The 25,175-nt window shown below is 41.7% G+C and overlaps 1 protein-coding gene across 14 annotated transcripts in view; it reads left to right on the forward strand.

The window, feature by feature from the left end:
• Nucleotides 1–24,981, forward strand: part of fmnl2a (formin-like 2a) — a 50,669-nt gene extending 25,688 nt beyond the window's left edge. The window contains exons 5-30 of one of the 14 annotated variants that reach the window (XM_063498917.1): nucleotides 3,080–3,163; nucleotides 4,804–4,959; nucleotides 5,988–6,023; nucleotides 6,721–6,765; nucleotides 8,249–8,357; nucleotides 8,549–8,625; nucleotides 9,416–9,509; nucleotides 10,723–10,797; nucleotides 12,096–12,206; nucleotides 12,452–12,601; nucleotides 12,920–13,021; nucleotides 13,170–13,491; nucleotides 13,585–13,776; nucleotides 15,440–15,460; nucleotides 16,361–16,485; nucleotides 16,578–16,780; nucleotides 16,908–17,142; nucleotides 17,243–17,311; nucleotides 17,401–17,481; nucleotides 17,567–17,696; nucleotides 18,771–18,934; nucleotides 19,086–19,187; nucleotides 19,316–19,411; nucleotides 19,837–19,960; nucleotides 22,517–22,563; nucleotides 23,059–23,170. In XM_063498917.1, the coding sequence (XP_063354987.1) occupies nucleotides 3,080–3,163; nucleotides 4,804–4,959; nucleotides 5,988–6,023; nucleotides 6,721–6,765; nucleotides 8,249–8,357; nucleotides 8,549–8,625; nucleotides 9,416–9,509; nucleotides 10,723–10,797; nucleotides 12,096–12,206; nucleotides 12,452–12,601; nucleotides 12,920–13,021; nucleotides 13,170–13,491; nucleotides 13,585–13,776; nucleotides 15,440–15,460; nucleotides 16,361–16,485; nucleotides 16,578–16,780; nucleotides 16,908–17,142; nucleotides 17,243–17,311; nucleotides 17,401–17,481; nucleotides 17,567–17,696; nucleotides 18,771–18,934; nucleotides 19,086–19,187; nucleotides 19,316–19,411; nucleotides 19,837–19,960; nucleotides 22,517–22,563; nucleotides 23,059–23,064 (2,956 nt within the window). In that variant the 3' untranslated portion in view covers nucleotides 23,065–23,170. Of the gene's footprint in view, nucleotides 1–3,079; nucleotides 3,164–4,803; nucleotides 4,960–5,987; nucleotides 6,024–6,720; nucleotides 6,766–8,248; nucleotides 8,358–8,548; nucleotides 8,626–9,415; nucleotides 9,510–10,722; nucleotides 10,798–12,095; nucleotides 12,207–12,451; nucleotides 12,602–12,919; nucleotides 13,022–13,169; nucleotides 13,492–13,584; nucleotides 13,777–15,439; nucleotides 15,461–16,360; nucleotides 16,486–16,577; nucleotides 16,781–16,907; nucleotides 17,143–17,242; nucleotides 17,312–17,400; nucleotides 17,482–17,566; nucleotides 17,697–18,770; nucleotides 18,935–19,085; nucleotides 19,188–19,315; nucleotides 19,412–19,836; nucleotides 19,961–20,994; nucleotides 21,115–22,516; nucleotides 22,614–23,058 lie in introns of those variants that run through there. The other 13 variants (XM_063498910.1, XM_063498912.1, XM_063498911.1 and 10 more) reach the window with 13 other exon arrangements.
• The last annotated feature ends 194 nt before the right edge of the window (nucleotides 24,982–25,175 follow it).

Genomic DNA, 25,175 nt, shown 5'->3' on the forward strand with positions numbered 1-25,175 from the left:
TAAAATTTAAATGGGTTACACTATAAATACACCACCGTTTACATGTTATTACATAGTAAAATATGCGATAGAGACCAAAACTAGTATTGTGGGCTTCAATGGAGAATGATTCACGGCTGTGCTTACAACATGTGAGTATTTTTAGTATAACCATGTGGAAAACCTGTGCTGCTTATGAATGAGGCACCTGGATTTACTGTACGAGTAATGAAAGCTAGCAGCTCACAGCAGAATGGTGAGTTGGATGGTCGCAGAAGACATGGACACCCTGTCGAGGATTGGATGAAGCAACCCTGAGAATATCCGCTGCCCACAGGCTGTTGTAACAGCAACAATACTCTATATCCTAAACTACATCTCTCAGTCTCTCTGGTTTTCTCTTTTCCTGCCTCCCACACACATATTGTTTTAGTTCAGTGTGTCCATGTCAGCGACACTCACATAAGTTATCTCATGTGTCTGACAACGCTGTCTCTCACACTCCTACACGCTGTTTACACAATAGTCAAATTCTGCTCTTCAAACCAAAAATACGTTCCAACCACAGCCAGAGACAATGTCCACCTTCAGAGCTGAAGCTATGTTTACAAGGATAAAGTTATTTTAGAAACCTTATTGTTGGTAACTAGATTACACAAATAGTCTCACTAATCTAGATTAAACAATGAGGCGGTACCATAATAGCAAAAGGACAGGGAAAGGGAGATTGGGAGGGTAGAAGCGACTGATGACGTTGGAACACAGTGTCAGAGGTTAAAACAGATATTAATTATGCAGGCTGTGTATAATAGACAGATTGTCCCTTTACAAGCACTGCTGATGTGTGCCTGCTTCTGACTTGGTCACCAACATGCAGTGAAAGGAGGATTGTTAGTTAGGGTCCTTTGGTAATAATTACTATGAGACCACACCCCCGAGCCTACTTAAACCACCACCGACCCCACTAGGCACTACTTCACTGGACAATCTTGTTAGTCTTTTTCAGTCCCATGTAGTTACACCACAGGGGAGCTAATAAAGAAGCAGCTAGTGGATTTTTAAAGCAGTTTAGCTTTCATCAGCGCACTACCACTCTGAAGCCTGCCTGTGTCATTATGTTTATGCCCTACAAATTTATTTAATCGCTGAGCAATCAGCCCCATCGAAGCAGTTGTGGGACCAATAAAACGAAACGGCACCTCCACAAGACGCGATTAAATAAAGATCCTCTGTGATTCAGCTAACAGTGCTTATAAATACGAAAGGAGAGCAGCACATACCAAAGGTGGTGGGAGCTTTCCTGTGAAAAGCTCAGCTTTTCTGTGCAGAATGAAAAACTAGAAAGCGGGCGAAGCGCTGGATGGGTGGCCCACTGTAGTGCCTGTAAGGAAAGCGATAAAGGGCTTTTGATCATTCTTCAGCTTTGTCTTTATCAGTGTGTGTGAGCGATAGAGAAATAAATACACAAAAGATTAATAATGAGAGTCTATTTGCGTGTTTGTGAACACGTTTGTTCCTCTGAGCCAGGAAACTTTGAAATGGTCAATGCAATTCTTCTCTGCAAAGGAAGGGAGACAGGGTGAATAATCTGAAAACATCTACCGAGGCCAGGTTACAGCCCGGGGAGAATGTTTAGAAAAAAATAATTGCACATAATGTGTTATACATAATGTTCGGGACAAAGATTTGATTTCTAATATGAGGCACAAAGAGATGTTGTTGCAAATGAGTAAAGCCAAAATTAGGCAGAAAACCCCAAATAAATCTATCAGGGAGCAACACCAAAACACCTGAAAGACCACAGAAGACAGCTAAAATGCATGATGACAGAATTATTTCCATGGTTAAAAAAAGAACCTTTACAACATCTAACCAAGTCAAGGACACTCTCGAGGACGTAGGCGTGTCATTGTCAAGGTCTGCAATCAAGAGACGCATTCATGAATGGAAATATAGTATATAGTTTGTGTTGTAAACCACTGATTATACTCCAGAGGAGGAAGGTCAGATTAGACTTTGCAAGGAAACATCTAAAAGAGCCTTCAGAGTTCAGAAAAATAATTATTTGGAGAGATAAAATAAGGTTAACCAACAAGTTTGTATCAGAATGACAGGAAGAGAAAAGTGTGGAGAAGGAGAGAACAGATATCACATCTAATATGGTGGAGGCAATGTTATGCAATTATGGGCATGTATGGCTGCCAGTGGAACCGGGCCACTAGTGCTTAGTGATGATATGACTGCTGACAGAAGAAGCAGGATGAACTCTGAAGTGCACAGAACTAAACTCTGCTCAGATTCAGCCAAATGCTGCAAAACAGCTCAGACTTTTTTGTACCAGACAGTTTATTTTTCAATGGTCAGTTGGCTGATCTCAACCGAACAGAGCATGCTTTTCCATTACTAAATACTGAATGCAGAGAGACCCACAGACAAGCATCAACTGAAGGTGGCTTCAATTAAGGATCTCAAGGGAGGAAATGCAGAATTTGATGGTGTCCGTGAGTTCTAGACTTCGGGTAGACACTGGGTGTCAAGTTTTTTTAAAGTATTTATTTGGTACCGTTTTTGGTTTTTTTAAAACTATTACATAATCAGTGTGATATTTTTTTTCTCATACTGAAACCTGAAAGAATTGCACAAAAATTTTATTTTTTAAGCAATAAATGGAAAAAAATGCCAGATGTAGTAAAATTATACAAATAAAACTCATATATGCAAATTAATATTGTCATAAGGTTCAATAAAATATTTGAATTTTCTGGCAATTATTTAATGGTTCAGGCTTTAAATGGTTAAAAAGAGTCTTCACACTTATGTTAGTCTTTCCCATTAATTTTAAACCTTTGAAAATTGGGTGAATGAAAATGGGTGTAATATTTGTAAAACCCCTTGAATTAAAGCCCAAAGTCTGCACTTCAATCACATACTGATTCTTTGATTTACAATCCACTGTGTGCAGAGGCAAAACTACAAAAATTGTGTTTTTGTAGTTTTGTAGGCAAGTTAAAGTCCTGCTTTAACTTGCCTGATTTGTAATTGTCAATTAATTTAACACATTTGAAGTGTTTTTGGTTTAATAGTTTACTCTTCTCTTCAGGTGGGTACGAGAATTCCTAAATGAAGAGAACAAAGGCCTAGATGTGCTGGTGGACTATCTTTCTTTCGCACAGTATGCTGTCACGTAAGTCTCTAGCAGCTCTTTCTCTTTGCACCACAATGGTCTATATGCAGAACTCAAAATCAACACAACGATGCTATTCTGCACAACCGCTGATGCATCTCCACACAGCGCCAGCACCACCGTCGCTGCTGCCCGGTTGTCAGAAACACTGAGTCACTCGACGCCCAGTGCTGACACATAGGCACTGTGTGTTATGCTAACCATATGCTTCTATTCATGGATTGACAGTGTGGTTATTAGTCACTCACAGAGTCGCTGTTCAGGGCCAGAGTGCCACACAGTTAAATTTTTAATTCACCACTCCACTTCACCATATGTTATTATAGTCTGTCGAAATTATGAATGGTTAGCCGTAAAATTGTGTTTACACAGTACCACTGCAGCAGCAAATTAAAGTCAAAGGACCAGTCTAAAAACTGAAATAGATCATAAAAGGTATGATTTAACAAGCAGCTTTCCATAGCTTGTGCCAACTACAACAAATCATGAGCTTTTTTCTAATATACAGGATCATGTCTAACACAAAAACCCTTTAAAACATTTGTTACTTTTTTTTTTTAAACATGGAGTTGAACACTTTTTTACTTTTAAAAGAATTAGCCTCATATATAATTATAATTAGCCCTAATATATAAGATAATAAGATTGTGTATGTTATGTTTGGATATGTTATAAGCAGAAGCAGGGTTTGTGGTTTACTAATGAATTCCTCATCTGTTATCGGGTGGTCAGTGTGGCTTTTTTAAAAATCTGCTGGCTAGCCTAGCATCATTCGATTAGCTTAGCAAGAGTCTGGCTAATTATTAGCATTTTTCACTTCCTATTAATGCGACTGCTTCAGAATTTACTGCATGTTTTCCTTGCTGTAGTCCTCAGTGAATTTACACCCACATCTAGTAAAAAAATTATATTTTTGTTTTAGGAAATATGCTCATGCTCATAACATGATAGCAATATGCTAATTCATACACTTTGCAGAGCATAGTTGTAATGTGCCACTTTTGTGGCACTTTTGTTTAACCATGTAAGCATGGTTAAACAAAATTAAAAAAAAATAAAAAAATACGTGTGTATCAGACACCATGTATTGATTTGGTTGTAGTAGTAGGAAATAACTACTTCATGCTACAGTCACACCAAGGAAAAATCGCAGTTTTCAAATGACTGATAGTCACTTGAACCCATCCCGTTTGTGACCGGATGGGTTCAAGCTAACAATTACATTCTGTTTGTGATAATGCAGCAATTAGCTGTAATTGCTGAAACTAACTCACAAATCAGTTGCTGTCTACATGCAGAAAAATTCACATTAAAATTTACATTCAGAGTCCAGCCATAACCTTGTAATTTCGAAGCAAAAATTCCTCCCCAAATGACTTAGCTGCTACAGGATGGTGTTTAACTACAAAATGACACAGGAACAACCAGAATACAACTAGTTGGCAGCCAGTTAAGTTGAGTCATTATTGCTAACAGATGCTTTGCAGAGAAGTTGCACTTATCGGCACAGACTGATTCAGATTGATTGCATTGCATTGGCATTACAGTCTTATAAATTAGACGACCTGTTGTTCACAGCCTGTAAACAGCATCAGATGTAAAGCAATCCGAGTAAATGCAGATGTTCCTTGTTACAACAGTTTCGATGGCGAGTGCCTGGAGAACAACCCAGAGGCTGCGATGGATAAGTCTAAGCCCTGGAGCCGCTCTATAGAAGACCTCCATGGAGGAAGCACCTTACCATCTCCCATCACTGGGAACGGTATCACTCGAGTCGGGCGACATTCCACGTTACGGTACAGCACACACACAAAAAGCCCTCTCTGACTGACGAAACGACTAGCCAGTTTTAACAGTTAGGTTTGTGCGGGGAATCGTGATTATTTTGAGAACTCACACATTTCATATGATGCCTCAGCCACGTCCTTTGTGTAGTCATGAGGTCTCTAAGTCTTTAAATGGCTTAAGATATGTGCAGGGGGGAAGTACCATTTGCCTGGATTTTTTTTGACTGTGATAATCTGTGATTACATGAGTAACAGTAATTTCTCATGTGACAGATCTTCTTATGGAACTAGGTTTTCGTTAGGTTTTATTGTTTAGGTTTTTATAAACACCAAACAGACCTTTTCACTCAAAATCCAGTGTGTAAAGGATTTCAGGGCAGTTTATTTATAAACCCATGCCAGTATAGGTGCATAAATCCTGTTCATTTGTGCATTATTTCTCTAATCTTGCCCGTCATTCCATTAATGTTTCGGTACAGCACTCCTGCTGACTTCTGTGGCCTCTAATCCTTTAGTCTGAAGAGGTTAACTTGAACACACTGCACACAAAGAGCACTATTGATTCATGGAAGCACATGTCTTTTTAATATGAGATCCTTAAATGATAATCAAGTCAGCCACTTTTTGTTGTTTTTTCTGTTGTGTGGTGTCACAAAGTAGCAGTGTTTTCTTGATAAATATGTAAATAGATGCGATGGAAGAAATGCAGACCAGACAAACTGACTTGGTGTTTTGGCTTTTGCACATTTTTCACCAGGAATTTAGACGCTAATTTGCTAAATGTGGAAGTTGTAGACAGACCACATGATGAGGTCTCGTTTTATTGTTACTTGCACATATTTCATCCATGCTTTACTGATATTTAAATGACTGTCAAATATCAATATTGTCCCATAAATAACTTCACCCTCCCATGCCATGTCACCTCACCTACACATCTGCTGGCCCCAGATGTGACATCACTCTTGAGCATGCATCTTCAGTGAGGCTGACTGTCTTTTCTGTTCTGTCCTAATGCCCCCCCCACCCTCCTATAGTCATCTGCTCTTTTGTCTGCCAGTCTTCGACAGCAGGCAGGTCTCAGTTTCGCTCTGCTGGCTCAGAGTGAGCTTTCTTCGGCTGTAACCCCAGCATCCCCGTCCCTTCTAGAGAAACAAACGCACTTATAATGCTGCGAGCAGAGACACACATGGATGTCCACGCACAATCCCTCGGCCTCATTGTACCTTATACCTCCCTGCTAGAGCTGCCCAGTTTATTTGTCCCGCTGTCTGTGTCGGGGATGTGAATTATTTGTACTGCTTACCCCCCCCCCCCTCCCCCCCCGCGCTTGTGACTGAATTCTCCTTTCCTTGGAGCAAATGGGTTTTACTGCACTCATTGTTCCTGCCTGTGTGTCTGTGTGCTGCTTGTGTGGCTCCCTAAATGCCATTCTGTGCAGACGTTAGCCTAGTTTCTACAACAACCATTAAAAGCTCAGCACTAGGCTATAACCAGTATGAGTAGAATAAGTAGCTTGTAACAAGCTTCTGTATTTTGGTTGCTTTTTTCTGTTTTCTATTTTTTTAAATGGCAAATGAATTATGAAGCTTTTGCTTGGGCCTGCAAGTGGTTTTATAATTCCTAATAAAATCGATTTTGTCCATTATACAGATTATTTTCCCTTATGCTTTTTAGACTGGCTTTGAAGTAGAATGATAAATACCGAGACACTGTTATATCCCACATTAAGTCTTATCTATATGTCTCCTTGAAACTGCCAACTTGAAGGACACCGAGTGCACTGAGCTGTCCAAAGTGTTCTCAATTAAGACGGTATGTCTGAAGAGTTAGCTAGTCACATGTAGCCGTGTTAGAGCTGTTATTGATAGCTTGTAAATAGAGTTGTAGTGATTGATGTTCTGTTATTTAAATTACATTTAGGATTTTTTGGTGTTACATTTGCTTCACTCTGTGTCTCCTTTTCTTTCTTCCCATTCTTCTGCTTTTTCTTGTTCTTCTACCTCTGCTTCATCTACTTCTTTGTTCTTCTTCTCCTCTATTTTTTGCTTCTTCTCATTCTGTCTCATCTTTCTTCTCCCCTTTCCCCTCCTTCATCTTCTTTCTTGTTCCTTCATGTTTTCCTCCTTGATCGCCATACTCGTATTCTTCTTCTTCCTCCTTGTTCTTCTCCTCCTCCGTCTTCTTCTGTATCTTTTCTACCTTCTTTTCATTATCGTCCTACCTTCCTATTTTTCTATTTTTCTTTCCTTGTCTCCCTTCTTCTTTGTGCTTTTTCTCTCAAACTTCTCCTTCATGTTGTTGGTGTTACATAATAATGTATCTATTCACTGGTTTGAGATTAGAAAGCGCTGATTAGTCATTTCCTGGATGTTGCCTAATCAGGAGTGGAAAAACCCCTGGATGGAAGATTATCTCTGCAGTTTGAAGCAGGTGCTCCTGTTCTGTCAGGAAAAGCCTTGTTTATCTACTTCATTTGTTTATTTATTTATTTTAATGCTGCACTTTACTTAATGCAATATGCAGAAATACTCGCATAGCAAATGTGTATACTTGTGTAAGCAGGAAAAAAATCATGCCTCAAATTCATTTTCTAGCTCATTTTACGGCTAATTTAGAGCCGTCTTCATCCTCAAACCGCTGCCTCTCCCTTGAAAGCTCCGTTCCTTTTTAGACAAACACACATGCACACTCACACACTGTGTTTTGACTCACAGAGAAGTCACGCCTACAGGCATGGGTGATGACACGAATTGGCATGTCTGTCAGTAGCCCGAAGACACATTTTCCCCAGAACTTGGGTTTGGTAATTGTACCTCGTGATAAAAGTCTGAAAATGAACTCCTTTTCTCCGACTCTTTTTGCATATTATTCAGTTAGACTGCTGCTCCAGCATTTCTGTTTTAGTGTGGGAGCTGCACCAGGAGCAGAGGCCTTGTTTTTGTCCAGATAAAGCTGCACAATCACTGTGCTGCATGCAAATGACTGGCTGCTGTTGTGTTAGCTGTAAGTGATATCTCCGTGAAGGTCTGTTGAAACAATTGAAAGAAGGCATCCGGTGGCCCTGTGCTCGGTTGTAGATTTTATGGCCTTTGTGTGTGTTAATATAAGGTGCCCTGGCAGTTTAACAGCCTCATTATATGCAGAAGATGGTGTGCAATGAGGGGTTGTTTACAAATGGCATCTGTTATCTTGTTTATCCAGTTCTTGTGAACTCTTTTGTTCAGTCACATAGGCTTAACATTTTATTCTATAGCTTTATTCCCTTTAATACTGACTTCTGATCTTTATTTATTAGTTTCAACACATTGCCCAGCCGGAGAACGCTGAAAAACTCCAGACTGGTCTGCAAAAAAGATGATGTCCACGTCTGCATCATGTGCCTGCGTGCTATCATGAACTACCAGGTCAGCCCCCAAGGCCTCTACAGGGACCATCCAGTCCACACAGACTGCACGTCTCTCTGAGCTGAGCCACATTTTGTTAAGCTAAATTCAATTTTCTAAGTTGTTTTTATTATTACGAGTCCTATCTTGCTTATTCTGTGTCTCATCTTCTCTGTTAATGAACTGCTTTGTCTCTGTCTTTCATCTTCCAGTATGGCTTCAACATGGTCATGTCACACCCTCATGCTGTGAATGAAATTGCACTAAGCCTCAACAACAAAAACCCGAGGTAAGTTTGACCAAAGGTTGAAAAACAAAAACAAAAAAGGAACCAAAAATGAAAAGGTAAGTAAATAAAGAACAAAATCTCAAGTTTCTTTTTTCAAATAAAAAAAGAGCTGCTGGATAAAAGATTCAATAAGATGGGTTTTATGTTTTACCAACTTGGACCCACATCCATAAAAGCACAAACGCTAGATTTTGTGCACCTGCACAGTCTGAGAGTGGGAGCCCTTGTTGCTCAGGGGCACATTCATCTTGACAGATGGGTCAAGGCACCGCTGGCACAGTCCACCACACTGGCAGCTGCTCACTGAGACGGCTACGAGGAGCACTCTGTGTGTGTGTGGTCGTGTTTTCACTTCATGCCCCAGGGTTTAAGGATTTTCTCAAAAGTGGATGTGGAACCACTTTGCATCACCTGTCACATTTCGTCTCATCCAGACATAGAAATCCCGCGTGAATGAACTGGAGACGGGATGAGCTGGCACTTTCAGTGTCTGTGCACTTTAATAAACTCACATGAATCAGGCCAAGAAGTATTCATTTTTTTTATACCTGCCCTTAAACCCCCCTTTAACTCTGGGCTTTTGACTCTCAAGAGGTTAAACTAATGAATACACAATGAAAATTTGTTTCACTGTGACAGTGGTTGCTGTTTATGATCTGTCCTATGCAGACGTTTCAGTACCGAGATGATCCTAAATGACAGTTTTCCGCTTTGTTTCCTCTGCGATTATCTCCTGCTTTTCTGTTCATTCATTAATTATTCCTGACATCATTTTCTCCCTGTTTTTCAGAACCAAAGCTCTGGTCTTGGAGCTCCTGGCGGCAGTTTGCCTCGTGAGAGGAGGCCATGAAATTATTCTCTCTGCGTTCGACAACTTTAAGGAGGTACGAGCTGCAAAGATAGTTCGGAGGAGACGAATATGTCATTACATTTTGCTTCAAACAGTGACTCAGCCCTGGAGGAATGCTCGTCTGGCAGTTGTGAGGCCGGCATATTCCTCGTTGCTTCAAAGGGATAGCGTCTAGGAATTAATTCTATTAGTCAACAGATTACAGACACCAGTTTAGCTGCGTCGCATAGGACGACCCACACAGCCGCAAGTGATAACAGTTATATGCGTGTTAACTGGATTTGGCAGTAGCTTCAAAGCTCAGAAAAGCAGTGAGTTAGTTGTAACAGATAGCCCTGCCTGACCTCTGCCTGTCTGGATGAGGCATTCTGGCTGCTGGAGAAAGAAGTGGGAGGTTTGTGATGGAGAGAGCGCTAACAGCAGCCCCATTTTGTAGCATACGGCCCGCAAACATGGGCTGACTGCAGTTAATGTAATATTTACACTCCCGGGATGAAATATTGAGCGTTGCTCTCAGCGGCACTGGCATTAATGGGAGATTAAGGCATAGAGAGAACGTTGCCCGTCTAATGAGACGAAGTTTGAGAAAGCATTTGGATAATGTGAGTGCTGGAAGCACGGCAGCATGTTTTTCTATTCTAGTGGAGGCAGGGTTTAGTTGTTCTTTTCTTTTTTTTCCTTTTAGATGAAAAGTGACACTGTCGACCATAACGTGAGATCTATTTTTCTGAGTAACTTAGATAATGTTGCTGAATGATGGGGGCTGCAGGCTAAAGCTCATAGCATTGCATCCCTCTTTTTTTCCTTCTTCCCTTCCTTCTCAATTCTTTATCATCCTCTGTCTGCCTCATTGACATCCACATGAACTCCCTGAACTGCACAGCATCTCTCTACTCCCTCTTTTTATCTCCCAAATTCCACTCTAAACACGCTTTAACATACCGCGAGTAACATTGAAAACAGATGCACGGTGCAAACTGTAGCTGAAATAAAATAAAAGAATGATCCTGCAGCAGTTCATAAAAACGTATCTTATTAATTATCGCTTTGAAAACAGCTCTCTGTGAGATCATAGGAAGCTGTAAAGTATTTCGCAGCTTACATCAGTAGTTTTTTAAAAGTTTTTACCACATATTGACACATGATTAATAAGTCTATGAGGTGCAATTCCTGGCTAAATTCCTGGCTTTGTTTCTCTAGCTTGTCTGAAACAAATGAAGTAAATCAATGTGTGGTTTTCTTTGCAGGTGTGTATGGAGGAGCAGCGATTCGAGAAGCTAATGGAGTACTTCAAGAATGAGGACAACAACATTGACTTCATGGTCAGCCCACGCACAGTTGTGATGACTGTTAATTGTGCTGCAGTCCCCGAAAACCCTTTCTGTGAAGCCGAATGATTTTTCAGTGTCAAAAGTTCAGAGAAAATGATGTGAACTGTAATGTGTGGGCAGAAGAGGTTAGAAACAGGTCCTCATATACCTGTCTAAACCCCAATCGAACTTAAATGGTAAACGGACTTGTTCTTAAATGAGCTCTTTATACAACATGTCTCCTTCAAAGAAGCACTGTTTTCCTACGTCTGATTCTTTTCTTTTTAGCATTCACACACACATTCGCACTCAGTGAACAAATCGAGAGCAGCTCAGTGTCTGGTATCTTCCTCAAGATTACATTGACATGCAGACTGGGGCAGCCAGGAATTGAACCACCAACCTTTCGATTGGTAGATGACCTGCCCTGCCTCTACCAGGAGGGAGAGCAGGAGTTCAGTGTAAAAAATTAACAAACTGTTCCTCCACTTTTGTGATATGCGGTACTATCAGTTTCTGTGCAAGGTCACTGCATAAGCTACAGATGTGTGTTGCAGTGGATCAAACCTGAGGATCCCTAAGCAAAGACTTTCTGTTTTTTCAAGGCTCAGCAGTGTTAATTAATCTGACAGAAAAGACTTAAGAACATTGAAGGACATGCCACCTTATGCTTGATTTTATACGTCACATCTCTGTGAATTCATTCCAATTAATCTGAGTGAAAACCAACAGAGGCTGTGCTTGAATAGTGCTTCACTTTGAACAGGACTTGTGTCACAAGTTTCCCTTGCAGTCCTCCCGATAGGCAGTCGTCACCTGACAGCAGCTCTGAAGCGAACAGACTTTGCCAAAAGCTGCTTTCTCACACTGGGGCAGCTGAGCTTGTTGTAGGATGTTCATGAAGCCCATTTTAGCGTTGGGAAGCGCGCGCATGTGTGCATTAGAAACTGTGAGTAGATCCCCCTTGATCTGTTTATGCAAGCTCCCATAAGGCAGGCAGTAGTGTTGAACTGGCAGATTTTGTTAATTTGTTTTTTCAGATCCTTTTAATCTGGCAGATAAACTACCCTGCCAGCTAAGCGAGCAAAATAATAAGGATTTATATACCCGAGACATAATAAAAGGCAACATATATTATATATGAGCATAAAAACCAAATCGTGTAAGTAGCAAACTGGTGTATAAAAAAACAAACTTGTTGCACACTGATCTATAAAGGTATTTTACAGTCCTATAAACAGTGTAATATAGAAAATGTATATGCAGTGAACTCTCTCTTCCGCTAACCGTTCCTACCTGCCATTCCCCAGGTGGCGTGCATGCAGTTCATCAACATCGTCGTGCACTCAGTGGAGGACATGAACTTCAGGGTTCATCTACAGTATGACTTCACCAAGCTGTGTTTGGACGACTACTTAGATGTGAGTTGAGACATAATGCTGCAGGAAAATGGCTAGACAGACATTCTTCTGAACACTCACAGTCCAGAGGATAGGCTGTCATTAGAGTACCCCTGAGACAGCAACCACAGTCAATAATGGCTTTTCCATTACTTCAGAAACAGTGGTCAGCTTTGTAGTTCTTTGTCTCCTGACTTGTTATCCCAATGCTGTGAGCTGAAATCAAACTACAGCTCCTTCCCTAACTTGTTGTATCTGCTCTGCAGAAACTAAAGCACACAGAGAGTGATAAGCTGCAGGTCCAGATCCAGGCTTACTTGGATAATGTGTTTGACGTGGGAGCGCTGCTGGAGGATGCGGAGACCAAAAATGCTGCCCTGGAGCGGGTGGAGGAGCTGGAGGAGAACATATCACATGTGAGAACCCTCTAGTGTTGGTTGTACTCTTTGACTTGAGGCGAAGTTGTCGTTTTGATCTTATTTCTCTTGCAGCAGTCTGAATATTAACAATAGGAAGTTGATGGAATAGCAACTTGATATGGTGCAAAGGGTTTTCTTTTTGAAAAATGCAGAACTTTTAGGCCCTGACAGATCATTTTTAATCCAGATGCATGAAAATATGAAACCCTCGTAGTGCCTCAGTGTATTACTGTGCTAACATGTTGATTTGAATGGTGTCTCTTCAGTTAGTTCACATCACTCTGCAATCTTTTCTTCCTAATACTGTTCCCATAGATGACAGAGAAGCTGCAGGACATGGAGAATGAGGCCATGGCCAAAATTGTAGAGCTGGAGAAGCAGCTGATGCAAAGGAACAAGGAGCTGGAATCCATCAGGGTCAGACCCGCTTTCTCTACCTTGACATCAGTTCTTCAAATTGGTGATAGCTAGTTAAGCTAATAGTAGAAAAAATGTAAAATATTGCCACACGTATTTTTCTGTTCTTCTCATATGTTCCTTTTTTCTGTTTCCCTGTACCACACAGGAAGTCTATAAAGATGCCAGCTCGCAGGTGCACTCGCTGCGACAGATGTTGAAGGAGAAGGACGAGGCCATCCAGCGACAAAGTAAACTCGAGAAGAAGATCCACGAGCTGGAGAAGCAGGGCACCATCAAGATCCACAAGAAAGGAGACGGAGACATCTCAATCCTAACGTCGCCGCCCTCTGCTACGGAGGGCTCGCCGGGCGCCGTGATCGGCGGAAACGGTGTAGCCATCAGTCCAAACCACGTTGCACTCACGGCGGGCACACCTGTTCCACCTCCACCGCCTCCTCCGCCCCCGCCGCTTCCGATGAACGGCACACGTAAGTTTAATATTAGCTCAGAATTATTAGCTGGAGAAAACCGAGCCGATAACAGCGGGTCAGCCTGAACTGTTTTTCTTACCCCTCTCCCAGTGTCAAACGGACCAACGTCAACAATTCCAGCAGCAGCTCCCCCGCCTCCGCCACCACCCCCTCCGCCTCCCCCGCCACCCCCAGGAATGCCGACAGAGACATCAGCCCCTCTCCCTCCTCCGCCTCCTCCAGTGGCCCCCCCACTGCCCGGCTGTGGGACTCCCACAGTTATCATGAACTCTGGGTTAGCAGGTAAGGTCATCAAATCAACTGAGTCAATGTTCTTTAATGCATTGTAAAAATGTGTAGAATAAGGATTATGCACAATTTGTTCATATAGGATAATACAAGAGGTGATGTTTATGTGGCTCTGCTTCAGCACTGCTTTATTATTTATTCCCCCAGTATTATATTATTGATTTGCTTTAGTGCAGGTTTGCTGCTGTACACACAGACTTCTGGAATATTACATAACAGCGGCTAATGTACTCAGCTGCTTCTAGTTTACCTTGAGGCTATCTGATACATGTTGCCGCTGCTTCACAGTAAAGACCTTGTGTTCAGTGTTCACTCTCATACAGAATCAAACAAGCTAGCTTCAATTCATAGTTCACGGTTTGCAATCCTCTGCAACCTCTACTCGCCTTGCAGTGGCCGCGCAGGAGTCTCAGGGTGTCACTACGGCTTAATTGCTAATTAATGGGTGAGGGAGTTTGGGTAAAGGCGAGCCTGAGGTTGGCTTTTGAGGCGACACCACTTCTTGCCTTCGTGCTTTCTGGGAGATAAGTCTTTGTAGCTGAGATTATTAAGAATTTTTTAAAAATAAAACCAAGGTTTCGTCAAACTCTGGTGTCAGGTTTGACTCAGGTTGTGACATTAAAGTTTTGAGCTTTAGATTTATCTCACTGTCCCCCCAAAAATCAGCTGGTTCATTTTTTCTTTTTTGTTTAATGAGCTGCTCTGAACTACTTTTTAATCAAAACCTCCCCCTGCTTTTCATAAAGTGCACAGAAATCACTGCATATGGAATCATATGGCGATTACTTTAAATGCAAAGAAAAACCACAGCAAGTTTTAACAATTTAGCAAGTGGGAAAACTTTGGTTGCTTAAAGATGTATTTTAGCCCTAAAGGAACTTTTGCCTCTTACTTGGTGCCAGTTTTTTAACATTTTTTATTACCAGTCACTTATAAGTGTTTCCTAGGACTGGCTGAATTCTTCAGCTCCGTATGATCTTAACAATCTTGTTACCGATGTGTCTCCTTTGCATAAAAATGTGGGGGGTTTTGTACCGATTCTCCTGTAAAACTCCTTATCTTAATAAGTACTACTTTCAGCAGTGTGACTCTTACATTGTGGTCAAGAGTTATGTCAGGAAGGGCATCTGGCGTAAGATTAAACACACCAAATCGTCTGCTGTGGTGACCTCTTGGGAGATAAACGAGCAGCTGAAAGGACCATCTAACTCCAGAGATACTGCTGGGAGGCTTTTTACTGTAGAGCTGCTGCCAGTTTGTGATGTACTGAGTTAGACAGTAGCCACTGATTGGCCTCATTTTACTTGGTGGGCTCAAACAGAATATTAAAAAATGGCAATCAGATAAATAGAAAGACAGGAACATATTTATTATATATTTGGTTTCCCATCTGTGTTGAGTAGAAAACCACAAAACACGTTCAGACTTATTTTACTAGGATTGCTCTGCTCAGTGGATTAGTATTGATAAGTGACCCTTGTGTGACTTGATGACTAAGTTCTGTCACTAATCAGCTCTTACTGTATGTAGATGGGGGTAAATATTTCCCCTTGGAGAGCAGATTCTTTACTGTACTGTGTGATTTGAGATGTGCATTAATTCTCACTAACCCTCCTTTTTATTTGTCTTATAATTGTTTCCTTTTTTTGCCGACCAGAGGGACCCATCAAACTCTTCTGTAGGTTATGCTTGTCGTGTTTGCTGTTTTGTCCCCACCCCTCCCCTCTAATGTCCCCCATTTCACTTCCCCCAGTTAAAAACACAAACCTGTTTGCTGTATTCATCCATCTTCACAATTATTATTTTCACGTTTCTCAAACACTTTGTCTTTTTTCACCATTTTCATTAACGTACGCTTGCCAACATGCTATATAAAGCAACACATCCCCAAACTAGTTTTCCCTTGAAAAACACAGCAATCTCCACATTTCTGTAGTATTACTCCTGTGTTTGTTTAAGTGTTTATTTGAATGAAATCTGGCAACATCAGAAAAAGTTGAGTGCATGCTGAGGCACAGTGACCTGCTGTGGCATGCAGATGATTAAAGCGATAGGCGCCGTGCATACTGGAATGCTGTTTACCTTTCCCATGACAGCCTTATCTTATTTGTCCCTGCTGACACCTTGTCCGTGTGGGGAATCAGGGCACCATGTCAATGTTCAGCTTCAATGAAGCAGCAGTGGTGGCTACAAATAGCTATAATCTGTCCAATAAATAGTTTGTCATCAGGCTTACCGCATACACCGTTTACTTAACAGGTACACCGATCCCCTTTGGCCTTTACTGTCCAGCCAAAGGCTAAGAAGCTTTGCTCTATTTGGGGAAAAAATACATACAAGGCAGCGTACTTTCTGTTTTGTTTTGAAGGGCTTACAGAAAGCATTTAGTTAATGTAAATAACACAAAGTGGGACTTTGTTTTTAGAGATTAGACAGATATGGCATCTAGCTACCCAGAGAGTCATATCCATGTGTGTTACCAGTCCCAGGTACTTGTCTACCCTTTCACCCGCATGCTTATGTGAACTGTTGATTGTAGATAGACACCCTGTGCTAACTTGTCTGTATTCTGTTTAAGCTGTTAAGATCAAGAAACCCATAAAGACCAAGTTCCGTATGCCCGTCTTCAACTGGGTGGCCCTGAAACCAAATCAGATCAATGGGACTGTTTTCAATGAGATTGATGATGAGAGGATACTGGAGGTAAAGCTCTCCGCAGATTCAGAGGTTACACATCCATTGCCTGCCTATATTCCAGGAAAATGAATCATGAATTGACTGCTGTTGCTTTTTAGGACCTGAATGTTGATGAGTTCGAGGAGATGTTTAAGACGAAAGCCCAGGGCCCGCCCATCGACCTCACTGCAAGCAAGCAGAAGGTCATCCAGAAGGGACCCAACAAGGTGGCTTTGCTGGACTCGAACAGGGCAAAGAACCTGGCCATCACGCTGAGGAAAGTGGGCAAGACACCCGAGGAGATCTGCAAAGCCATTCAACTGTAAGCCTTCAACCGGTGTTCCTGCATGCAGTCTGTTTTCCTAAACTCACATGGCTGTATGCCTGTTTTTCTTATAAAATAGACTAATGGTTCATAACACGTGTCCTCGTGACTCCTCATCGTCCAGGTTTGATTTACGGACTCTGCCGGTGGACTTTGTGGAGTGTCTAATGCGCTTCCAGCCCACGGAGAACGAGATTAAAGTCCTGCGACAGTTCGAGAAGGAGCGCAAGCCTCTCGAAAGCTTGACGGATGAGGACCGCTTCATGATGCAGTTCAGTAAGATCGAGAGGCTCATGCAGAAGATGACCATCATGGCCTTCATCGGCAACTTCGCCGAAAGCGTGCAGATGCTTACACCGGTGAATAACGACGCTACGTTGTCATTCTTAATGTTTTTATGCTGCAATCTTAGAAAGCAACAGCGCTGTACTGGTTTTGATGTCTCATTCTCACCCACAGCAACTGCATGCAGTCATTGCAGCATCAGTGTCCATCAAGTCATCACAGAAACTGAAGAAGATTTTAGAGGTAACGGAACCATTTGCGTCTGTTATGACGCATCGTGTCAAATGCATGCGTGGTTTCCTTTTTCATTCTTGTTTGCTCCTGTCCTGCAGATTATCTTAGCACTTGGAAACTACATGAACAGCAGCAAAAGAGGAGCGGTGTATGGATTCAAGCTGCAGAGTTTAGACTTGGTAAGTTGCATTTTGTTACCTTTTAGCAAAACTTTAAAGACTTTTAGAAAATGTTTCAACATGTCTGTGTTTTCTTTCTTTGCAGCTACTTGATACCAAGTCTACAGACCGGAAACAAACATTATTACACTACATAGCCAATGTGGTTAAAGAGAAATACACACAAGTTTCCCTTTTCTACAATGAGATGCACTATGTGGAGAAAGCTGCAGCAGGTGAGTCGTACAGTGAAGTTAAGTTGGGCGGAAGTGAACAGCACATAATCTGACTGCGTCTGTCAGTGCCACAGAGACAGAATCTTGTCATGTTTCTCTTGGAGTAAACTCCAGAATTTAATTGTGTATTTCTTTCTCTAGCCGGCGGTGCAATTTATCCATCTAGATTATTGAAGTGTGAGTTGCCAACCTGTGCAGATGTGAGTTGTAGTCTGTTTTAGGGTGAAAGGCACCATGCATAGGTCAGCTGTCTATGATAGGGTGATTCACACATATGGACAATTTAGAATAGAGACAAGTACAACAGGAGTGAAGGTAGTGAAGGTACATGAGTTTAAATATCTGGGGTCCACCATGTAAAGTAACAGACAGTGCACACGAGAGGTGAAGAAGGGTGCAGGCAGGGTGGAGCAGGTGGAAACGAGTGTCAGAAGGATGGCAGGATGAGTAAAAGGAGCGGTTTACAAGATGATAGTGAGACCTGCTGTGATGTATGGTTTGGAGATGGTGGCATTGACAAAAGCAGAGATGTTAAGATTTTCAGTGGGAGCGACCACCAGGATGGATGAGATTAAAAATGAGTACATCAGGGCGGTTTTGAGACAAAGTTAGAGGGACAGGGCTGAGATGGTTTGGACATGTGCAGAGGAGGGAGAGTGGATATAAAGTACAAACCATGTTGAATATGGAGCTACCAGGCAGGAGGGAAAGGGGAAGATCGCAGAGCAGATTCATGGATGTAGTGAAGGAGGGACATGCAGAGGGTTAGTGTGACAGTGGAGGATGGGAGGATTAGGGTGAAATGGAGTCAGATGATCCACTGTGGCGACCGCTAAAGGGAGCAGTTGGAAGAAGAAGCTAATCTACTCCATGCATGTATCTAACAGTGAGAGTAAGGGAATAGAAAGAAAAGTGCAGAAATGTAGAAAGCTAGACAACTCATGCCACAACAATCTAGATGCTCAAACTGCACTACAGCCCACAGGAGAACAATGTGATTTTGATCCAGAAGATGCTACATACTTTGCATGTATAGGGTTGTGTCATGTAAGCTAAACTTCTCTGTGTTCACAGTGTCGCTGGAGAACGTCCTGCTGGATGTTAAGGAGCTGCAGAGAGGCATGGAGCTGACCAAAAGAGAATACAGCATGCATGGCCACAACACCATGCTCAAAGAGTTCATTGCACACAATGAGAGCAAGCTAAAGAAGCTGCAGGATGATGCCAAGATCGCACAGGTAAAAGGGTGATTCGTGGCTCGCTGTCAGACACTGGGGCATGTATTTGCATGCAAACGTGATTGGTCCACATACAGTGCAGGCAATGAGTCTGTGTTACTTCATTTGACAGATATCTGTGCTTTTTGCTCTTGTTTTTGCTTTTTTTAAGGATGCTTTTGACGAGGTGGTGAAATTCTTCGGAGAGAACGCCAAAACCACACCGCCATCAGTCTTCTTCCCTGTGTTTGTGCGATTTGTTAAGGCCTACAGGGTGAGTTGGATATTAGTCTCACACATTGGACAAAAACAGACAAAACACACACTTCTCTCCATGATATATAGTAGTCTTCACTTCATTTAATTGAATTGAATTTGAACATGAATGTGAAATCTTCTCAGCAAGCGGAGGAGGACAATGAGCAAAGGAAAAGACAGGAGCAGATTATGCTGGAAAAACTTCTGGAGCAAGAAGCCATGATGGAGGAAGACCAGAAGGTAAGCACCCCACCTCCCACCCTCCTTTCCCAGCTCTCCAACTACCCTTTTCTACTTATCCCCAACCCCCTACTTTCTAGGACAGGAGTCTACAGAGGATCACAATGACCAGAAGGTAAGACAGCGCCACTTCCTCCCCTTCCGCTTCATCCTAATTTCCTCCAGACTCTTGATCACAGGATTAGTTGAGTGCCGACTGCCTGCTGGGCGCGCTTGTATCTAGTTCTGCAGTCTTACGCCCTGCTGAGTCACATCGCATCAACTCAGAATCGGCGATTATACGACTTGAACGGTTCAATTAACTCACACACGCCTGAATGAACAGAGGCATTTTTTGAGCTGAAACAAATTACAAGTGGGAGAATCCTTTGTCGAAGATATTTTACTTACTGGCCGTAACACTTTTATGTGCCTGTCTTCCTCAGTCTCCATCCCATAAGAGCAAGAGGCAGCAGCAAGAGTTGATCCAGGAGCTCAGAAGAAAACAGGTAAAAGACAGTCGCCACGTCTACGAAGGCAAAGACGGAGCGATTGAGGACATCATTACGGGTAACGTCCCCCGGATCACGTGGCTACAGTCTGTGGCTAAACTCATATTTACACACATCTACACTCACACAGACACACACACACACACACTTGGTGCCCTGCATGAAGGTCCTTTTCGGCTATAAAAGCAGTCATTAACAAAAGGATTCAAAACTAACACAATGACTTTGGCTCTTTTAAGTTTCAACTCTCAGGTGCTTGAGAACCAAAGGTAATACCTGAGTAGTCCAAACATGCACTGACGGCAATCTGTTCAACTCAAATGTGTCTCATCGTGGCTTATCTGCTTTGTCTTTGCTTTGTAACACCATCTGTACATAGGCAAGCCCGGATATGACTATCTCCAGCAATAAAAAAATAGGGATGAAATTCACCCTTTGTTTACTGGGGGGAGATAAAACTTGAGTAAACTTGAGCAACTGATTGTATTAACTCAAGTTCAGTACCTAAGTAAGCTTCAGTGTATTTTTTAGGCACTCTGTAGCTTTTATTATAGTCTTTGTATAGCTTAAACTAGGCTTCATTGAACCTCTTCAGTTCAGTTTAACCCCAACCTCCCTTTAAGCCATCTCTACTGATTGGCTGCTCCTGGCAAACAGAAGTTCTGAGAAGCAGCAATAAAAGATGAACTTTAAGTATTTAGTTTTATCTTTTATGTTTAATTAAATTTTAGAGAGAAATGTTAGATAGTTTATACAGAATGTAGCTACTTTTAGAAAAATACAAAACATCTAATGGATTGTAACAGTAACAACCCAGGCTTTAAAGATAAAGTGGTCAAGGAGCTATAACAGTAAAATGTTACTGATGTGTCCTTACAAGTACAACCTTGATATCATTTGTTTTTGGGAGAAATCGGCTGTAAAATTCGCTCTGTGACCTTCTTTAAGATAGACTTCCCCTTTGCACCGAGATGCTGTTGTTGGGTATTTGCTTAGTGCTAACCAGTGCTAAACCCCTGTAGGAGTCTGCTTTTCTTACATTGTATTTGTCTTGTTTTGTCTTGGCTGTTGTCCCTGTCGTTTCTAATGCAGTGCTGAAGACCGTGCCCTTTACCGCCCGCACAGCCAAGCGTGGCTCTCGGTTCTTCTGCGAGTCCGCTCTCAATGAGGAGTACCATTACTAAGCTTGTAGAACTCTCTATCTTCTCAAAGGTTGCTGGAAACAAACAGTTCTCTTCTTGGTGTCCTTCTCTCCTTCCTCCTCTGCATGCCTCCCCCCCACGATTCTCCTTTAACAGTTACGCTCACCTCTCACACCTCGGACCTGTGCATGTGCACTGTGACAAGCCCTGGAGACACGCTCACATGCCCGAGTGCGGGTGTTGTGTTTCTTGTTTTTTTGTCTTTTTCAAAAAAAATTCTCCCTCACCCCACGTGTGTTCACATTTTCTCCCTCACTGACCATCATAAGGTGCTGGGGTAACAGTTTTCTTTCCACAAATGCATGGAGTGTGACACCCACATTGATCATCATTGTTTTATCAAATACAGCAAACCATAATGTCACAGAGAGAGCAGTTTCCAATCTGGACATTAAGAGTCCTGAGAAGTAAAGAAACACCGTTAAGCTGGCTGCTGCCATCTAGTGGCCAAGACTCAAAAACAATTACTGAGCTATGAATTACATACTTAAAAAGTTTTTCTCTTCTTAGCCTCTAATTGGGTCACTATGACATTAACATGTTGCACTACATCTTGCAATATACAAGCTAAGGTCATCATCTTCACGGCAGGTATGACTAACGTTATGATGTAGAAGTGTCTGTGGCATTATACCTTGCTTTTTTTGTGTGTGTTTTCAAAGAGTGTTTTCATTCAAAATTCATGTTTGTTCACTATCACATGTCATTATCACATGTTCATAGTTGTGTGCATGCTGATTGCTTCATCCCTGCTGCTTGCTCATACTGCACCCCCTGCTCTCCCAGTTAGTCCATGTGCCACGCTCGCTTTGCCGCCCGCTCTGGGTCACTTCTCGGTGACTCGGTGTGGTCTGTCAGGGTCGTTGCTATTCTGCATGGTGTGTGCATATAGATCATCTGGTGCATTTCAGGAGTTTGTGTGTGCTACTAACATGCAACCAGGTTGCTTCACTGAAGGTTTTGAGGTGTTTGAATCACTGGTTGTCAGTGTTTTTCCCTGGCTGCATGCATGCTTCGGTGTTTTTTTTTTTATGGTTTTTTGGTAGTGATGAATTGTATTTGTTTCAGTTTACAGTTGTGCTGCACAGAAAGGTAGAAATGGGCTCTCTTCAATCTTGCTGGTAGCCACTTTTCAAAGCAGTCTGGGTCTAGTAACAAGGAGAAAGAAAAAGCTTTTATCCTTCTCTCCACTCCCTCCTCCCTCCTCTGCCAGTTGAAACAGTTAACAACCTCTAGCTCTGTCCTCTCTCATGTCCTTACCCAGCTCTAGCTTTTCTACATCCAGCCTACTGCCACACCGCTTGGCTCTTGCAGCGCTCTTTTAGCAAAGCCAGTGTGAATTGTTTGGCTGACGTGCACCGGTCAGCCTCCTTCTCCATTTTTAACCTTCATTTTGTCTTCTCTTCATCTAGCCCTAAAGAAGAATAATATTACTAAATTTCCCAATGTCTACTCGAGGGTAAGGAACTCCTCCAGTAGCACCCCTGTAGTGGATGTGCCCCAAACCTGGCAAGCATCTCTTTATTACCTCAGTTTCTGTCATACTTCTTTCATTTCAAGTCCACTCATCATTGACCTACTTCTGTTCATCTATGTAGTCATTAATGCTCCTTTGTAGCAGGAAATTTCTGTGTAGTGATTAGCACATAACCTTACTCTCTTCACTTGTCGCTTTGGCTTTATTGTAGAGAAAAGATACATTTTCATGCATTCACAATATGCATGAGAGATTTCCTAGATTTCTGGCAGAGGTTTTTAAAAAAAATTCAGTGGACTGTCTCATGTTTAAAAACCAAAGACAGGTTGTTTGGCTGTTGTTTGTGTAGACATCACACTGCTTTGAAAGACAGGCTGCCAGCACTGTAAACATGTGAGCTCATCAAAACACCCCGATGAAGACGCCTGACACCCTCTTTTTATCCATGCCCATCCCCAACCCTTTTTTCTCTCTCAGATTTGAGGAATCAGCCTTACAGGAGAGCGGACGCCGTACGGAGGAGTGTCAGGAGACGCTTTGATGATCAGAACCTGCGGCCGGTCAACAATGGCGACGTAGTCATGTGATGAGGGAATAGTGCATGTGCTAGGGCTGGGGATGGGGGGAAGGGAGAAAAAGGTATTGGGGGGGTAGAGAGAGAGAGAGAGTAAGGAGTGACAAAAAGATCGAAGCAGAGTGAAGGATGACGCGTGAAAGTCAGGTGTTTGTAGCAACATGTGAGATGATTATGTATATATATTACATAAGAATACTCAATATTCCACATCTGTGCTATAGTATTAGCAGCATTTCACTATGAAGGACTGGGACACGTATGGGACTGAATTTAAAGTGTCTGAAAGGTTGATTTAAAAACCTTTGACGAGCCAAGTGCCTGAATTTTGTTGTTGTTGTTGTTGTTTTTTGTGGTTTCACGTCACGTTGCCGTGTTTGCCTAATGACTGTTTGTTCTTAATAATCCCACTCTGAGCAATACAACGTGACCTGGCTTTAATTTTTCAGATGTGTAAAACTGGACATGCGGTGGCCTTAAGAGCCACGTGAAATGGCGTTACGTGGGGAAAGATGATGTAGAATGTACAGGACGGGTTCTCTTTTTAGCTGTTACAAATATTATTGTTACGGCCCTTTAGTCCGCTCCTCTAACAACATGAATATGCTCAACCTGCACTTTTTAAAAACATTTTTACATCTCATGAGGGTTTCTCAAATTAAAGGGCTGTTAATGTGGTATGAACTCTATATTTGTACTAAAGCAACTATAAAGGTAAATAAAGAAAAAGACCAGTTTAATGTGAATTCTGTTTATAGCAGGTATCTCCATACTGATTCTTCTGTCACGTGTTATTACGAGTGATCAGTAAGGGCTGAATTTGTAGCTTCTAATCCATTAAAAAACAACTTATTTTCAAGTTGTGCATATCTGTAGCTGCACAACTGGTTTTGTGGAAGGAATTATGCAGAGCAAGAAAACCGAATACATTTTCTATCGAGGGTAGAAACTGCACGCAAGATGCGAAACTTTACTGGATGATCTCATTGTCAGAACTGGACATAACTAAGCGCCGTGCTTCTGTGGCTAACAACATTCCAGGTCACCGAGTCTACTCGCTTTACTGTAATTTTAATGTATAGTATTTAACCACTTAAAAGATTCATTTAAGCTCATGTCGTCATCTAATGTGTGTTTTAAAACGGGGCAAAACAAAAGTATACAACATAAAAAGTTTCCTAAATGTACAGATATTTTGCTACAAACTGCTTTTTTTTCTTTTCTTTTTTTACCTAATTCACATCACCAGATGGTTAATATTGTACATATTGTTTAAACAGAAGTTCTCCCTGCCTTGTGCTATACAACTTGAATGTTATTTTAACTTAGTTTTTCCCCCCATTTTTGTATATTTAATTAAGCCAAATTCAGCCAGAAATCTACAGTAGTGTGTTTGATCATCTTTTACTGTTATGCAGAAGGCAGTGGGGTCACGCACTTTGCTTGTTAGGGTGTCAGAGGTGCATAAAAACAAAGAAAGTCTGGAAAAGGTTCTGATGTGCAGATGTTTATACACGCCAACTTAATGGCTACACTAACAATCAAAAGTAGTTCTGTTCATTGTCTCCACTGAAGCATGTGACGCCATCGACTCCTTTTCTTTGAACTTCACTGTCTGTGGCAGCGTAACTTCTCAAACTGGATATTACCAGCATGCTTTTATCTTGGACTTTCACCAGAAATGTATTTTAGGCAGTTTGTGCTTATAACAAAATAACAATTTTTAAATTAGGTGATGAGATTTTCAATATGTTCAAATAAACTATTTACATTAAATATAAAGTTCTTTACTCTCTGTGATTTGTTGTCTGATTCTTGTCAAAACTATGAAAATATAAGTTGGTGAGTGCAGATGCATTCATTTAGCTTTTGTTTTTTTGCCAAGAGCAGAACCTCACATTAAAAAGCTAACCAGTGTTTCTCCATTTGTTCTATTTAAGCAATGCCAATTCAACCTTATTTTATGTGTTTAAACTGTAAGTAGTTACACTCCATACACAGTGTTTGTCTGACTTATTCA

Source organism: Pelmatolapia mariae, linkage group LG16_19 (assembly GCF_036321145.2).
Source record: "Pelmatolapia mariae isolate MD_Pm_ZW linkage group LG16_19, Pm_UMD_F_2, whole genome shotgun sequence".
NCBI lineage: Eukaryota > Metazoa > Chordata > Actinopteri > Cichliformes > Cichlidae > Pelmatolapia > Pelmatolapia mariae.